This window comes from Pteronotus mesoamericanus, unplaced genomic scaffold, assembly GCF_021234165.1.
Source record: "Pteronotus mesoamericanus isolate MK-2021 breed Mesoamerican mustached bat unplaced genomic scaffold, CSHL_Meso_final contig_68, whole genome shotgun sequence".
Lineage (NCBI taxonomy): Eukaryota > Metazoa > Chordata > Mammalia > Chiroptera > Mormoopidae > Pteronotus > Pteronotus mesoamericanus.
Window position 1 is genome coordinate 3,014,135 of NW_026555234.1, and position 16,966 is coordinate 3,031,100.

General features: G+C 64.5%; 1 protein-coding gene across 2 annotated transcripts in view; it reads left to right on the forward strand.

Annotated features, from left to right (window-relative positions):
- PPP2R2C (protein phosphatase 2 regulatory subunit Bgamma) overlaps positions 1 to 16,966 on the forward strand; it is an 86,704-nt gene that overhangs the window by 9,904 nt on the left and 59,834 nt on the right. Inside the window, exon 1 of one of the 2 annotated variants that reach the window (XM_054582224.1) lies at positions 3,788 to 3,829. The exons of the other annotated variant lie outside the window; for it this stretch is intronic. Coding sequence (XP_054438199.1) covers positions 3,823 to 3,829 — 7 coding nt within the window. The 5' untranslated portion in view covers positions 3,788 to 3,822. Of the gene's footprint in view, positions 1 to 3,787; positions 3,830 to 16,966 lie in introns of those variants that run through there. 2 annotated transcript variants of the gene reach the window in all.

Consider the following 16,966-nt stretch of genomic DNA (forward strand, 5'->3'; position numbering starts at 1 on the left):
TGGCCGCGACAGGAAGAACGATGATGCCAGAGGAAGTGACTCTGGAAAGAAATGCCTCACAGCCAGACGCTCTCTCGAAGATCGCTCAGGATGTTGAAAGCGCAAAGAATAAAACCTTGGAACTGACCTTGACTCAGAAAGACAGTCCTCGGGGTCACGGAGCAGAGGCCTGCCCGTCGTCCCGGGTCCGGTGAGGAGCAGAAGCAGCCAGCACCGTTCACACTGCTCCTGATGTATTTTACAGGAAGAAATAAAATACTTGACTTCTCGATGTGTCTAATGTTTCAAATTACTGTATGCCGAGTAAATTTTACTATTTGTGTTTTCTAATGCATGTATAACCACCAGTAGGGAGTTTGTAATGTCTTTAAAAAAAAAGTAAAGGTCCCAGAACCTTTGTAAGGTCTGCGTTGACTGTAGAGACAGCTTGGAACGGCTTCAGCGCGCATGATCCCGCCTGCACAATGTGAGGGACCCCCGCGCTGGTCTGCGCTGCGCGGCCCATCCCGGGTGGCAAGGCCGTGGTGATGTTTGAGCCCTGGCTGGGGGGTGGCAGTTATGCTCTCCTGGGAGTGATGGCTAAACACCTCCAGGTGCCCACTGCGGAAGTGGTTGGGTGGCCCGTGCTCGCCGAGAGGGGCGCCTTCCCACGCCCCCTGCTCGCGGGGCGCACCCCCGCCCGCCGTCGGCCTCGGGAGCAGTCTCTCCGGGAGGAGCCGGCCGGAGGGGCCGGGGCCTGCGCTGTGATGGTTCCTACCCCAGCTGCGAGGCGAAAGGTGGTGATAAAAACAGCCCTGACTCGCTTATAGCCCCGGGGAGCGGTCAGGCTCCTCACGGAAGCTGCGGAAACAGAATCTGTCGCCCTGATGTGGCCCTTTGTATCAGACCCGGGGGGCCAAGTCGTATATGTGTTGACAGACTCCTTGTGAGAAGGCTTTGATTTTATTTCTGTACTTGTTTTATCTCATTACAAAAATCTTTGAAAACACAGCAGTAGAATAAAGAGAGGGGAAAATAACATCCTGATTTCACAGCCCTGAAACTTTGTTTCAGTTGTGTTACATTTCCTTTTCAAGGTGGCCCTTGCAGATTATCAGAGAAACACAGTGTTGTAGCTTTTAAATATTTAACATGCTGGAAACATAGAAGCAGTGTTGTATCTTTTAAATGTCTAACACGGTGGAAACATTTGCCCTTGTTACCTACCACACACTCCGAGGAAACAACTGTTAACAGTTGTTAAGGCTGCACACCAGTCTATCATGGATATATAGCCATTGATTTGGTACCTGCGTGGATTCTCTCGTGACACTCTGGGTGAGTGCTTGCGGTGGCGGCAGGGTGGATGGTGACGCGGGAAGGGGGCGGATTGGAACCTCTGGAACCAGGGGGACGTAGGCAGGTGCTCATAAGCAAGTGTGACGGGAGCTGGGATGAGGCCGAGCTGGGATGAGGCCGGGCTGAGATGAGGCCGGGCCAGGCCACAGCCTGGGGGCAGGCGGGCGGAGACGCCGAGTCCGGAGCAGGGAGCAGCCAGGCCAGCCCAGCGGAGGGAGCGGGGAGGAGGCTTGCGGCGGGTGGGGCAGGGATGCCCGGGCAGAGGCAGGGGGTGAGAAACAGCGCGGCCCCAGGGTGCTGGGGCGTGCACTTGCGGGTCTCGGAGCTCCTGGCAGGCACCGCGGGAGGACAGACGAGGCGGCTGCTGGAGGGAAAGGGCAGAGAATGGACCCCAGGGGCTCGTGTGCCGGAGCTGGGAGAGTGGTGGTGGGGGGCGTGCAGCCCCGAGGGCACGCGAGCACCTCCAGGGGAGGCACCCGGCATGGGCGGCAGAGGGTTGTGGGGGAGACGTTGTCCAGGGTGATCGAGGCCTCGGGGTGCAGGGGTGGAAGGACGGTGAAGCTCCGTTCTTGGTTTGTGGTCCACCCAAGAGTGTGTCACAGGCTGGTGGGTGCAGGTGACAGCGGGTGGAGGGTGTATCCAGCACCTTACTCCCGGGCACCGATGTACCAGCTTTGGTGTTTTAAGATGTGAGCAGCATCCTTGTGAAAGTATGTTTCCCTGTATTTCCGGTTATTCCCTTCTCTGGCCATCCGGGAATACAATTTCTTGGTGAAAGGGCAGGGGTGTTCTTCAGGGCTTGAACAGAGCGTCAAATATCCTGTTGCCTACGAAACTAAAAGTGACCACCTCTTTTAGTTTGGGTGATCTTTAAAGGAGCGAGGCCACATCTATCACGCGGCAGAGGCTCATCTGTAGATTACAGCAAGCCCATCGGTCTCTGTCTCCCTGGCTTTAAAAAGAGAAAGAAAAAATTGATTTCCGCTCCAGCCTGTAGTGACGTCAGCCTGTGCTCATTGTCTCTCCTGGCGCGTGTCTGCCGGGCGCTGCCGCCCTTGGCCGTGCCGGGGACCCTGCCTGACCTGTCCTCCCAGGGAAGTAATGGCGGCCATGGTGATGGCGATGGCAAGGGGAGCTGCCCCTCCTGGACGCTGCTGTGTCACACTGTGACGGCCCCGAGCTCGTGGGAACAATACACGCACCCTGGGAGGCAGTGGAAACGACCCCCCGCATATGTTGGGAATCAGAGCCTCAGCGGGGCGGGGCCGCCTGCCCAAGTCGCTGCGCAGTGAGTGTCAGGGTTACTGCTGCTGTGCAACCAACCGCTCTGCCCTGCGGTGACCGAGGAGGAGCGTTTCACTGTGTCCTCTGGCTTTGGGGCGTCAAGAACTTGGGCACGGCCTGGCGGGCCCAGTCTGCTCCGGTGGTCACTGCCGGGTCTCCCTCTCCAGCTGGGGGCTGGGCGGGCCAGAGGGTCGCCGCTGCTTTCACCCACACGGTCCCTGCCCGGTGGGGACGGCCAGGAGGCTGAGGTCCCCTGCACCGTCGGCCGGCGACCTGGGATCTGCCGTAGAGCACGAGGACTCTAGCTAATACTGCTACGCTCTATATGCCAAAGTCGCTGAGAAAAACGGATCTTAAATATTCTCACCACAAGAAGGGACATGGTAGCGTGTAACCCGATGGCGGTGTTAGCTAACACAAAGGCCGCGATCGTTTTGCAAAATGTAAGTGTATCGAATTGACACATTGTACATCTTAAATGTATACAGTGTTACATGTCAATTGCATCTCAGTAAAGCCAGGAAGAAATAGTATAGAAAGCGAGAGGAGAGGGAAATCTCTCTTCGGGGGCGGACTAGACTTCCTGCAGACGGCCCCCTGTGTGGGCGCTGTGCGAGGTCATTCACACGACAGAGGCCGGTTGGGGTGCAGCCAGCCTGTGGCCCTGACTCCCCCCTCTGTAGGTCACGCATGAGGCGCCCTCGTCGCGGGTGGCAGCCCCTTCGCTGGGTGTGGGGCTGCGGAGTGGACGCAGGCGGGCCGCCGGTGTTTCCGCTCCGCGGGCTCCGTGCGCCTGGCCCTGAGGCCACGCCGGCCTCCCGGTCACCGCGGTTGCTCAGCCCTGCAGAAGCAGCTTCATCAGAACCCACTGTGGCCCTTGGCACCTACAGCACCGCCCACTGGATGACGGGGACCTCTCTCTGGATGTGCCAGAAGGGAAGGAAGCCACCCTGCTGTTCAGTGAGAACACACATGTCCCTGCCCTGGGCAGGTGGGCAGTGCCCAGCATTGTCCCTGAGGCAGACGCTGTCATTGTCCCCGTTCAGCAGCCCTGCAGCCAGGATCTGACCAGGAGGAGAAGGGACCTGCTTGCCTCAGGCAGTGAGGGGAGGCGCTACGGCTGTTGGGGCCTGTCTGTCCCCTGCGTGCCCTGCCGCGCCCCTCCCTCCCCACCAGGAATGTCTTCCGGTCTTGTTCCAAATGACAGGTGAGCTTTGGAATCGTCTTAGGTTCATTGCTGCGAGTCCCAGGCATGACAGACAGGCTCTTCTCTGCTGGAGAGGGGGCCGTTGGCCCGCACTATAGGCGCCCCCGCCCCTGGCCTCCGAGTACCCGGGCTCCCTTTGCGCAGGCGTCAGCCAAGCTAATGGGAAGCCCGCCCGCCAGGGAGCGGCCCGGGGCCGGCGCTGCCCCGGGTGTGGCCGGCGGGGACGGCAGCCCGCGCCTCCGAACGCTGGCCAACAGAGGTCCTCTGGCAGGTGCCCCCGCCTGTAAATTCTTCTTAAAAACATCTTTATTAAGATATAATCCACATACCGTGCAATTCATGCATTTAAAGTGCACACCTCCATGGCTTTTTGATATATCACATAATTTTCTAAAGATTGTGGTAAAAATATATATTCTATATATTGTAAAATATGTCATTTTAACCATTTTTAAGGGAGTGATGTAGGGGCACTGATGACGTTCCGCACATGTGCAGCCATCACCACCGTGCGGTTCATTCCAAAACTCATCGCCCCGGCCAGAAGCTCGGTCCCGCAGACCGGGGCCCTCCCTGGCCCCTGGGAACCTCAGGGCAGCCACGCTCCGTTCCCCTGCGGGTCTGGCGCACGGCCGAGCACAGTGCCCGCGTGGGGAAGGAAGTTGAGTCTTTGACAGGCCGAGGTTCCCTGGGGACGAAACACAGTCACAGAGGTGGCCTTGGGGTCCTGCAGGAGGGAGAGGTGGGGGAGGCTTCCCAAAGGCACCCCCTGCCCCAGCCGGGGAGCAGCGAGGGCATATCCGCCGCCCACCCCGTTCCGGTGCCACATCTCACTGAACTGCGGGCGGTCCGAGAGGGGCGGGCGGTCCCCCACGTTGCATAGACGAGGGACCTGAGAGTCGAAGCCGTGACCTCCCCCGCCCAGGAGGAGAGATGTGGTGCTCGGGGGCTGGTTCCCGATGCTGCCAGCGCGCCTCGGTCACTTTTAACTCCACCCCTTCCTCTTTGGGGGCCCCTCCCCCATGTTTTGGCCTGGGTGTTCGTACATCTGCAGGCGGAGAGGCACCGAGAGGGACTCGGGTCACCCCGGGCTGGCCTTGCTCTGCGTCCACCGCCCTGTGTGCAGTTGGCCTCTCAGTGCCTCGGTATCTTCAGCTCTAAACTGGGGCCGGAAGAGCAGCCCCCTGGATCTCCCCAAGCACGGGCTGAGATGCCCCCTGGGTGCGCCTGATGCTCTGAAAGGCCCATCAGGTGGTCATCTTCCTGCTGACAAGCGTGGACGGCTGAATCCATACCCGGCCCGGCCACGCTTGTCAGCGTCCCTGGGAAAGACGCTGCGGGGTGACCCTGAGGCCTTGACCCTCCCCCTGGCCCACCTCAGTCCCAGCGCCCCATCCCCTCTCGCTGCTCAGCCCTGAGGAGCTGGAGCCAGGGGTGGGGGCAGGCAGGGGTGGGGGCCGTGGCCGAGGCCAGCCCCGCCCCGAGGTCTCCCGTGGTGTTTCCAGGAGGGTCCTGATCGGGGCTGTGCTGGGGCGTCCGCTGGGCCCCAAGGACCCTCCCCCCCGAGAGCTCCATGCCCAGGACTCAGGGGTGACTTTGCCTCCAGGTGACCACTCCCTGAGCCTCAGGCTTGGGGACGTGTGGGGTGGAGCTGGGGACGCTCAGGGCCCCCCTGTGATCCTAGGCACAGCTTTTTCATGGCACTTTCCCTGCAGGTGACCCAATTTTCAAAACCCCGAATTGGAACATTTGCTCGGATGCAGGTGCATGTCCATATGGGGACAGTGGGGTGGCAGGTGACAAACTGGGGCAGTGGCTGCAAACGTGGGGGCTGGGGTCGCTGTGGCTGTACCTTTATAAGGGGCCATGGTGTGCGGTGACAGACGGTGACGGTGGCCCGGAGACCCTGTGCGAGCCCAGGCAGAGCTTGTGACCAGCTGTGTGGCCTGGGCCAGCCGCAGGGCCTCCTTGGGCCTCAGTTTCCTCGTGTGTAAAATGGAGATGCTGCCGTGGAGCACAAGCGCCCGGGTTCCCTGAGGCGAGGGCGTCCGCAGGAGGCACCACACGTGGGCACGAGGCCTGCTCCGGGGAGCTGGGCCCCACGACAGCCCGGGAGGACTCAAGTGGGACAAGGGTGAGCCGGGCTCCCTCAGAGCTGCGCTCGGCGCCCACGGAGTGGGACGTGCAAGTGGCCCTGGAGGGTGGGAGGCCCCAGGCCAGCAGGATGGGGCTGCGTTCCCCTACGTGTCCGCGGAAGGAGGCGCGAGGCCGTTTCTGCGACAGAGCCGGGCCTGGCCGCTCCGTCTCCGTGCAGGCTGCGGGCGGGGGGCGGGGGCGGGGGCTGTGCCCTGCCCTCCTCCTGCGGTGCGTCCTCCTGACCCCCCACCCTGGTCAGGCTGCTCCAGGGACAGAGGGCTGCTCGGGTTGGCGGGTTCGGGACAAGGTGCGACAGAAGGGGACAGGCCTGGGCTGGGGCGGGGGTGGGGCGGGGGAGGTCGGCTCCGAGCTCTGGGGTGGCGGGTCCTCCCGGCGTGAGGCTGGCGCCCCCTCCTCCCTGGGGACCTTTCTCAGGATCCCACGCTCTGCTGGGCCCGACTCTACGTGGACCTAACTCTCCTCTCCCCTCGGGCGGCTCCCAACGTAGGCAGGGCTGGGTGCTGGTCACTGGGCCCGAAGGCGGCCCAGCCGAGCCCCTCAGAGGACGGAGGCCCAGAGGAGGGGGGAAGGGAAGGGCACTCAGGGTGTCCCCCCTTCCTTCCCTGGTCTCCCAAACTGGGCTGCAGGGACCGGCTGGGCCTGCGGGCGACTGAGCCCTAACTGCGCTTGGGCTGTGTGAGCCTCGCCCGGGTAGCGGCCCGCGCTGGCTGGATGGCGGAGGCCCTTCCCCCGGCCGCCACCCCGGCCCGGCCCTCCCGCCGCCCCCGCCTCTGGCCCGCCCCTCGGAGAGAACACAAAAGCACAGCAAGGAGGAGAGAAGGCACATGGGGTTTCTCGTTGTAGATGGAATCGGTCACGATGAGGAGTCCGATGGAGTCAGGGAGCACAAGGGAGTTCAGGAGCCGGGGAGCCGGAGCGGCGGGCGGCGGAACCGCGGAGACGGACCCGTGTGTTTGGGAGGGCGTCTGTAAGGAAGGGCGGGGCTCCCTGGGTGCTGAGCCGCCTGGACTGCCCCCTGTTTATTGAGCACCTACTGTGTGGCCGGTGCTTTGCGGGGTGGGGTGGACGATGTGGCCAACAAAGTCCCTGCCCCGGGAGCCTCAGAACAGACCCGATGGGCCAGGGACCGGTGCTGGGACCGTGGCGGGCAGTCTCGGGGTGGGCTGCCCAGAGGAGGGCTGGGGGGCGGGAAATCAGAGCGGGTTTCCTGGAAGAAGAGAATCCATTCAGCACACATTTATCGGGACTGCCTTGTGCGGGCATTGAGACCGGGGTTGGGGATGCAGGAGACACGACACGGAGCCCTGAGGGAGTCCTGGGATCTAAGGAGAAGCAGGGGGCGGCATTGGGGGCCGGGGCTGGGGGAGAGGGCTCCAGAGCCAGGCCGTGTGGAGGGCGGGCAGGCGCCTCGGGGGCCTGGCCCAAGGCTCCCCTGCCACCCGTGGAATTGCCGTCTCCGGTGGTCAGACAAGGACAGGGAGGCAGGGGTTTCACAGCTGCTAGTGGATGGGCTGGGATGGAACCCAGGCCCACAGAGGCCAAACCCAGCCCTTGCTCAGGTCTGCAGCAGCCTCCTTACAGCCCGGGGCCGCGGCGCGGGGGGCACCGCGTCCGGGTGGCTTGGGGCTCCTTGGCCGTGCCCCCACCTGCCTGCCTGCCTTCATTTCTTGCCGGGATGCCTCGAGCATCCTGAAGGCCAGAAGGGCTGGGATCCCCGAGCTGACCCGCGGTGCGGTCATCTGGCGTTTTCCGCCAAGCACTTGGCGAGCGTTGCGCGGGCGGCGGACCGTGGCTTGGTTTTTCTCTGACCCAGATGAAGAACCGGCTGCCCACACTCCCGATGGGACAGACCCTGGGTTTATCCTGAAAATGGGGGCGTTGGCAGCAGGTGAGGGGAGGCCGGTGTTTGTGGAATAGATGGCGCGAAACTGGTGCAAGATTCCAACCCGGTTCCGCAGCCCTTACCTCAAGGGCCATCTGCAGTTGGTGCTGGGACCCTGCAGTCCCCCACACCCCGCACCAGAAGAGGACACGGAGGCTCCTGGGGGCCAGGCTCCTTGCCCGGGGTCGCAGAGCAACAGGGCGGGGTGGCGGAAGGGGGGTTGCGCCCAACTTCGCCTGACTCCACGGGAAACACCGTTCCCGTCACGGCCAGCGTCTCTCAGAGCCCGTTTTGCTGCTGCGGGAAACTGCACCCAGCAGAACTATCTAGGACAGGCAGCCCCAGGGCAGCAGATGAAGAGGGAACCCTGGGAAAAAGGGGCCCCCACAGTGCTCCCCGCAGCAGGGCCTCACTCAGCCCGCGCGGCCCGGGAGCCCCGTTCCCGCCTGCCCGGCGGCCGGCTTCCCTGAGACCCAGAGCTCGCCCGCGTCCGGCTTCCGGACAAAGGAGTGGAGCAGGTGCTGGCCGCTCTGCGCAGGCCCCTGTGGGGGACGCACCTGCTTTCCGTAACTCTCAGGCGGGGACCGGAGGGCGGCTGGGTGGCCCGCGGCCCAGGACTTAGAGATTTGCTTCCCTGCTGAGTGTCCTGCTGGAGCCCTCCCGTCACGTGCGCCCGCCTTGCCGTGCGCGCGGCTGCGGACGTCCCCGCAGGGAGTCCCTTCTTACAGACGCTGGGCAGGGGCCGCCTGTGGCTGAGGGGGCTCCGTGTGCCTTGCATTTGTGGAATTCTGTATTTTCATTTCTCTCAAATATGTATTTAGTGGGATTTTATTATCAGCTGCTTTTACAGTCATTCAAAACCGAAGTCGTTTTATTCCTGGAAATTAAAGGCCTGCACTCACACGGTCAGCGGCGCCCCGCGCGGAGGCGGCGCGTCGTGGGTGGGAGACGTTCCTCCTGACTCGGGCCGTTCTTGGCACCGGACTTAGCGTGGGGATGGATCCAGGCGTCGCCCGGGGCGGCTGGGGGTTGTGGTAGTTTGGTTTCTTCCCCATTTTGCGTGTTGCTGCAACTTCACACCCCGCCGGGTCTCTGAGGAGTCATCCCTGGAGGAGGAATGGGAGGGTCGAAGGGCGCGTGTGTTTTTATTGTGACTACTGTGGCCAGCCTTGCGGGGCCTGGCTCCGCAGCCCTCGCCCGCACTGGGCTTCGTGGCTTCTCATTCTCGCGGAGCCTTCCCCTCGGGAACATGCTCCAGGCCTCCGCTCTGCCCCGGCCGCCCGCTGTCCGTGGCCCGTGGGTGCGCTCGATCCCTTGACCTGGCCACGAGCCTGCAGGGACCCCCGAGGGGTGGAGCTTGGCTGGGTGGTTGCTGAGGCCGAGCGTGGGGAGATTTCTGGGGTGGGGGTGCCGTGGGGGCTCTCTGCCGGGAGGGTTCTCGGCAGGGATGTTTCTGCCACCGGTTGGCCCCGCTGGGGCCACAGCCCCTGGCTTGTGGTGCCTTTGCTGGTCTGGGGGGGGGGGGGGGACAGGCACGCACACACGAGAGGAGCTTGGAAGTGGCAGTTCTGTCCTCGGCTCTGCCCCAAAGGCTCCTGGCTGAAGGCCCTGGGGAGGGTCAGTGGCTTCTGCGGCCTGGCCCACTCACCTCTCTGGGTGGCAGGAGTAGGGGGCAGGCCCAGAGCCTGGGGGGCGGGGACGTGGGGCGTGGAGCAGCAGCCGCAGGCCTCGCCCTGATGGTCCAGAGGACCGAGCCTGACCCTCCTCAGGCCTCGGCTTGGAGCCGGTGGGGACGGGTCCAGGCGGCCCCCTCTCCGTGTGGCCTCTTGGGGCCCCCGTGTTCCCATATCAGCGGAGGCGGGGGGCGGGTTACAGCTCTCAGATCAGAGGGTGGCTGTGAGAACCACGGTGGCGGGGGAATGGGTGGAAAGGGCCGGGGCGTGTCTCCTCGGAGAAAGTGCCCAGGACACGTCGGCGGCAGTTCCCCGTCTCGCTGCCCTTGGTCCCGGGGGACCCTCCGAGCCGCGCTCTTCTCATTTGGCGACTGTCGTCGATGGTCGCAGTCCCAGATGCACAGGGCTCGCCGAGTGTGCGCCGGGTGAGCCCGGGAACTTTTCCAAGGCACTTGAAGGTCCCTAGACAAGCACCCCCTGCCCCTGCCGCAGGGCCGGGCGCCGGCGGTTGGGGCTGTGGACGTGTAGGACACACGTCCGGATCCCTCTGCTCCCACTGGAGGCACTTAGGACGTTGGGGGCTCTAAGGCCAGGGGCTGTCCAGCCCCAGGGCTGCCGTGAGGGACCCTGGGTGGGGCCCAGGCCATGCTCCTGTCAACCTGGGCCGGCATGGAGGCTTCTCAGGGCGAGGCAGCTGGGTGCTTCCGAGGCGATCGCCAGTGGCCTCTGTCTTTCCATCGCCGGAGCAATGGGCTTGTGGCCCCCAGGCCCCGGTCATCTCTGCTTGGGGGCGGGGGCGGGGCCTCGCCCTCCAGGCGGCATCCCGGCATCCCGGATGCTGGTGGGCGCCTGCTCCGCCTGACTCCCCTCAGCCCTGCCTCCGCAGGAAGGCCGCAGCCTGGAGATGGGGTTATTTCAAGGGGGTTCCCATGGAAACGAGTGGGAGGAGGCTGCCGGCTGCTCCTGCCGTGTGAGTTGCCAGAGTTGCCGGGGCTGCGTGTCCCCTGCTGAGGGTGTGTGGTCCTCTGCTGGCACCTTCTCTGCACCCCATGGGTCTCAGGCTGGGAGCCTCGGCCCGAGAGAGGCCAGTGAGGGTGACCCTGCCGCTGGCGCTGCCCACCCGCGCCCCTGAGGCTCGTCCTCTGAGGCGACCCAGGGTCCTCCAGGCCCGGCCCAGCTGAGGCTCCCTCCGCTCCGGCAGGTCCAGGGGCGGCCGCGCTGCTTCCCTGCGTGCTCGCGGCGGGGCCTGCGCGTTGAGCCAGTTTTCAGCCCTGCACCCCTCACGCTCTGCGCGCGTGGTCCCTGTGCTCACCCGGTAGCTCCTCCACCCAGCAGACTTTGTTCCGCAAGCGTGGAGCCCTCTGCTCGGTGAGGGCTGCAGACGGTCTGGCCTCTCGGAGCCTCATTTCCTCATCTGATCGGTGGGGACACAGGTGCTGGCCCTTGCAGACGGCTGGTGAGGGCCAGTGGGGAGGTGGGCTGCTGTCGGCGGTGCTGTGCGGGTACCAACAATGTCTCCATGGCCACAGGGCGGGGAGGGACAGGGAGATGCCCGGGGGACTGGCTCGGGGCCTCAGACACCTGCTGAAGTGTCCCCAGCATGGTGAGACTCGCCGGCTCCTGGGAGCCCAGTGTGTGCGCAGCCCCCGCTAGCTGCCGCCGGCGTGTGTGGCTTTCGCTGGTCCCCACCCCAGTCCCAGTTGGCAGGAGATATTAATTTCCATGTTACATGAGGAAATTGGGGCTGCAGGAGCCAGCGTGGGCCTTGCCTGCGCCCAGGAAGAGACAGAGCTGGACTCGAGCCCAGGCCTGACGCCCGCCGCAGCCCTGCAGGCGAGGGGCCAGCTGCCCCCGGTGGCCTGGCGGCCAGGCCGGGTGGTGGGGCTGGGCTGAGGCTGCCCTGGCCGAAGAATGAGTCTCAAGGGGTGGGTGGGGGTAGGTGGGGGTGGGGCTGCAGAAGGGAAGTCCCTCCCTCTCCCGAGGCGAGTTGTGCTGGGTGGGTTGGGGGTGGGAGGGACTCAGGCCTTTGGCCGGAGTGGTTGGAGATGCCGGGTTCTAGTCTCCGGATAAGAGCTGACAGTTTCTGGGCACTTCCTACAGGCCAGGTGTTGTTCTAAGCACATTGCCTTCATCTTCCACATCGTCCTGTGGGAGGTTAGCATTGTCACTGGCTCCGTACAGGCGAGACAGAGAGGTTAGGTGTTGTGTCGGAGTCCCTCAGCCAGGCGGTAACAGGGTGTGCCGCGCAGCTGCCTCGGGGGGCTGGGGGCCACACGGCCACCTGAGGGGCAGACCTGCTCCTGCTGCAGGTTCCGGACACCCGGGGGCCTCAGGGCGGGGGCTCCTGGCGCCTCCCTGAGAACAGGACCCGGGTGGGAGGACTTCAGATCCAGCCGGCGCTTGGGTGCCGAGAACGGCCTCGAGCCCCTTGGATGAGTGAAAGCGACACTTCGAACTCCCGTTTTTCTTAAAACTTGAACTCCGCGGTCTCACCAGCCAGCTTACGGAGCTGTGCCTGTGTGTGCGGTGACCGTCCCCGTCTCTGCGCACAGACCGTTGGGTGGGACGGCCTGAACTGCCGTGGACGGCGCGTGCTCCTGTGATCGGAGTCAATCCCATCCTGCCGGCTGGCTCCAGCCGGTGCGGTGAGCGCACGCTCGCTGATACGAGCCTGACCCGTCTCGCCCGGGCGGCCGGCACCAGGTCCGGAATGTTCAGAGCTGGTGCACAGAGATGACCAGGAGTCACCCGGGAAGGCTTGGGGAGAGGCATTGGATGCCACCGGGCCGTGGAGGTGACAGCACCTCACAGAAGCGATCCCTGCAACCTGCTTACCTGCCTGCTGGACAGGCCTCCGCGCTACGCAGGAGCGTCACAACATGTCCCAGTAGAGAGTGCTGCGTGCAGGCCGCCTGTCCTGCTAGTCATCACCGGGAACCGCGGTGGCATCGTGGGCTTCTGCGCCACGGGCCTCCTTCCATACAAGGCTTCCTCACGTTCAGAGAAGTTCAGGAACTAAGGCCGTCCCCTGATCACTTCTGAAATGCAGAGCCCTGCGCAGGCAGGGAGCAGCGGGGCAGGGAAGGGGGCGGAGGGGCGGCTGGCCAGGCTGAGAGGCCGCGGAGTGGGGGGGAGGATCGCAGCCGAGGGGCCCCCGGGAGGGGCGGGGTGCACTGGGGGTTTACAGTCGCCCTGGCTTCCCCGCTTGTTGTCCGGGGCAGGGACTAACGGTGCGACCTGCCAGCCTGGCCTCCTCCTCGGGAAGCCGGGGGCGGGGCAGCTCGGCTGTGGGTGTTGGGGAGCTGAAGGGGAAGAGGGTGTGGGGACAGCTGCCACGGCGACGGGTCCCCTCCTCCCTGTCCCAGGCCCCGCCCGGCCCCGCCCTGCAGGCCTCCTGTGACAGGTGCCCATCTGGCTTCCGTTCCTGGGAGCCGCCCTCTCTTCTGGGTGAGCTTGGCAGGCATCTCCACAGTCCCCCTGTGTCCATTGTTTGGTTCTGGGCTGTAGTTTTCCTAATCTGTCGGCTTGTGCCTCGTCAGGTGCTTTAACTCGGGTGGGGTTCCACACCAGCAACAGGCAGGGGGCTGCAGGCCGCTCACGTCGTGACCGGGGGCGGGGCTTTCGCTGCCGCGGTGCTGGGCCAGCCCAGCACCGGCCTTGTCACGCTGCCTGCACACCTGCGTGGGCCCAACGGGGCGGCCGGGCAGGATGTGCCCAGGAGACATCTGTGGGCAGCCCTCGCACCAGATGGCCTGCGAGGGCTCCAGGGGGCTGGGGGGAGTGAGGGGGGATCTACTCTCCGAGCACCCGCCCCTCCCAGAGCCTCTCTCAGCCCTGGAACAGGGGGCTCAGAGAGGTCGAGCTGCCGGCGAAAGTCACACAGCCAGAGTGGCGGGTGGGTGAGACTTGAACCCAGGGCTTCCTGACGTCTCAGCTCACGTTCTGCCTGCTGGCTCTGAGGTTCACGGCCACCGTCCCAGCTGAAATGCTGTGGCAGTGACTTACACGAGCATCCATACGTCGGGGGGCGGGGGGTGACTCGCGCAGAATTAAGCTGAATCCTGTCCCAGTCACGGATGACCCCAGGTTCCAGGACACCCTTGGCGCTTTGCACGGCCCGTTGGGACTACTTCCTGGAGCAGCAGGGGACAGCCGGGAGGGGTTGCCCGGTCAGTGTGTCCTAGGATGCTGTTTACCTGTAGAAAGCCTTCTAGCACATCCAGTGGCAGATGGATAAGCTCGGCTGAGTTTTGAGACCTGACACCGATCCTGCTAACGTCGGGCTGGCTGGAGCGCACGTGGAACTCGTCTACCGCGGGGCTGCGGGGCGGGCTGCCTGGGTCCTCCTGAGCTACGGAGGGGCCTCGTCCCCTCTGGGAGTTTACCCGCATGGGGCCACATTAAGGCTTGGAGGTCTCCGGTGGAAAACAGCGTTCCCCACAGTGCGTGGAAACACGTGGGGAGTGGAGGCGACCGTGCAGGGCGGCCGTCACGCCCAGTGATGCAGACCATGCCCTTCAGAGCTCAGCCGACTTAAGGTCAAGTCCTCTGTGGGGCAAGTCACACAGCTTCTCCGAGCCTTGCCTGGGCTGTGGCAGGAAGAATCTGGGTGCCCCCTGGGGGTTCCTGGGGACCCAAAGCTCACCGTACTGCACGGGGGGGTGGGCAGCCTCGCAGCCAGCTCCGTGCTGGGGGCAGCGCCAAGGGCCCGGACCCTGGACTCAGACCACGTGCATTCAAGTCCCCACCCCTCTTACTAGCTGTGTGGCCAGGGACACTTGCTCAACCTCTCTGTGCCTCGGTTTCTTCACCTGTAAAACGGGCATGGTAAAACTGTGTGCTCCTGCCCGGGGTTGTTGGAAACCTAAATGAGTTAATTTGTGTAAAACACCGAATGAGTGCTGGGACAGAGCTCAGTTTATCTTGGTGGCTCTGACGATTGCCACAGCCGTTGTCATCCTCACGGTGTCCTCCTGCAGCCCACTGGCGCCATGCTGTGTGCAGTGGGCAGTGGGGCCTGAGGCCGCCTGAACCAAGTTGAACTGAACGGTCAGCACAACATCACAGTTGTGGACCAGTGGCTCCAGGGGCTGAAGCCGGTGGCTGAAGGCAGGGTTGGCTTCCCTGGGTGGGTCCTAGGGTATCTAAGGAGATTGGTCCTGAGCCCGGATGTCTGCCCACTCGCCCACCTTTCTGCCAAGAGCAGGCGGGAGCCGACGTGCTCTTGGTGGGAGAGTCATCGGCAGTGCCGGGCTCAGCGGGGAGCACAGGCCTTCCGCTGGGGGGACAGGTGGCCAGGAGGGGCAGGCCAGGCCCGGGGACGGGTGCGGGAGACAGCACGTTGGGCAGTCGGGCAGCCTCCCCAGCCAGGCCCACCCGAGCCGCTGGCAGTTCCATTGCGCCAAAATGCCACATGTCACAGCCTTCTCAGTCAAATCAGAGTGTGACAGTCGGGGCTCACAGCTCAAGGAGCAGGATGAGTCCAAGAAGGAGGGGGTCATCCTCACCAGCTGGCTTCTGCTGCCCACGGTCAGCGTTTGGCTTGGAGGGGCCGCGTAATCCGGGAGCGGGGGCTCCTGCCAAATGTGCGTGGAGGGAGGAGGGCGGAGGAGGAGGGCCTGGGGGCTGTAGCAGCCTGGCGCCTGATCCTGGCGCAGCCCTGGCAGGGGGGCCTGTGACCCGAGCTACAGACCAGGTGCTGAGGCTCGGGGCTCAGGGACACGCCGTGGAGCCGTCACTTGCGTGGGTGTGGGGGCCCGAGTCCTCTCTGTCTGCAGCAGCACGCCTCTATTACAGACCCAGTTCCCCCCCGGGGTCCCTTCCCACCTCCCTGGGCTGGTAACGAGGGGAGCAGAGACCTGGGCTGAGGAGGGACGCCGAGGCCTGGGTGTGGGACGGGGGCCCAGGGCGCCGAGCGGGCGACACAGAGCGGAACGTGACGTGAGCCAGGTGGCACAGCCCGGGAGGCTCCCCAGGGACTGCAGCGCGGGAGCAGGGGCTGCAGTGTGGAGCCTCTAGGGCAGGCCAGGACGCGGGGTCTTCCCGGCTGGGGCCCGGGGTGAGCAGAGTTGGTGGGAGGGCCTGGACGGTGAGGATGCGGGAGGGAGGGCGGGGCCGATGCTGTAGAAGCCTCTGCCATCTCCACGCAAAGCCCCGCACTGTTTTCAGGCACGAGGACCCCTGAACTGCTTTCTCCTTCCAGAGCCTCGCCTGGGTCTCCCCCAGGGAGCTGGGAGTCCCTGGAATCTGTCATCTGAGGGGCAGCCCTCACCCAGTGTCTGGCATGCGTGATGGTTCAAACCCCACACCGTCCCTCACTCTGAATCAGGACACTCTGAGGGGTGACCAGTGCTGCCCCCCAAGCTCCCCTCAGGACTGAGCCACAGTCACTGCCCTGGGGATTTTGCTTGGTCCCACACCCCACCCCGTCCCGGCGTTTCCTGGGAACACTGCTGCTCAAATCCTTGCGCCCGGGTCCGCGTCTAGACCCAGACTGAGGCAGGGCAGCGGAGCGCAGAGGCCGAGGAACTCGCTCAGAAGGGAGTCCCGGGAAGTACGATGCGACCGGGGCTGGCAGTGGCCATCCGCTTTGCCAGGAGGCTCTGAGGTCGCCGTGCACGGGAGGGAAGGGCAGAGGCTGGAGGAGGAGCCAGCGGCTGGGGGTCAGCACCGCGGACAGCGCCAGGGCGGTGCGCCTTGGAGGCTGCCTGTTTCCCTATTGGCTGGGCCCCAGGGACCAGGGGGAGCCTGTTCCGGTCCGCTGTAAGCCTGGTCATTCGCTGGCCATCCTCTGGTCAGTGCCCTGGTGCCTGGGGTGTGGCCTCCCTTAGGGAGCTGCGGGTCCGCCTTCTCACACCCACCCTGCGAATCCTTGGGCGGGGGGGCGGGCCGGATGGGACAAGACTTTGGGTTTCCCTGTCCCTGCTTTGCCTGGCCATGGCATTGGGATTCCAGCTTACGCTTGCCGGGACGAGGGACTGATTGTTCAGGCACAAAGCTCTAAAGGTAGATGCCCTTTTCTGGGACTTCCTGGAACGTGGGTCCACGAAGCAGGTGGCCCACCTATCCACCCATCCAAGCGTGGTTTGCTTTCCAGTTGTCTGTTGACCCCCTGCTAGGCCCTGGGGACCCAGAGATGGCTGGGGCGCCCTTGGTCCTGCTCTGGGGCAGGAGAGACAGTTGGCCAAGGGACAACTACCGTGTCATTCTGATAAGCTCCAGGAAAGGAGGGGCTTGAGCCGTCTGTGTGGTGATTCTGGGAGCTCGGGGGCGGGGCTCCTGCAGCTGCTCTTAGGAGGCTGGCAGGAGCCTCCCCGCAGTGAAGTGGGAGCGATGGGCTGGGCGGAGGCGCCGGCCCCGAACAGGTGAAAAGAGCAGCCGTGCACACGGCACCGTGCGGGTCGGGCGCAAGCTGGCAAGGGGGTC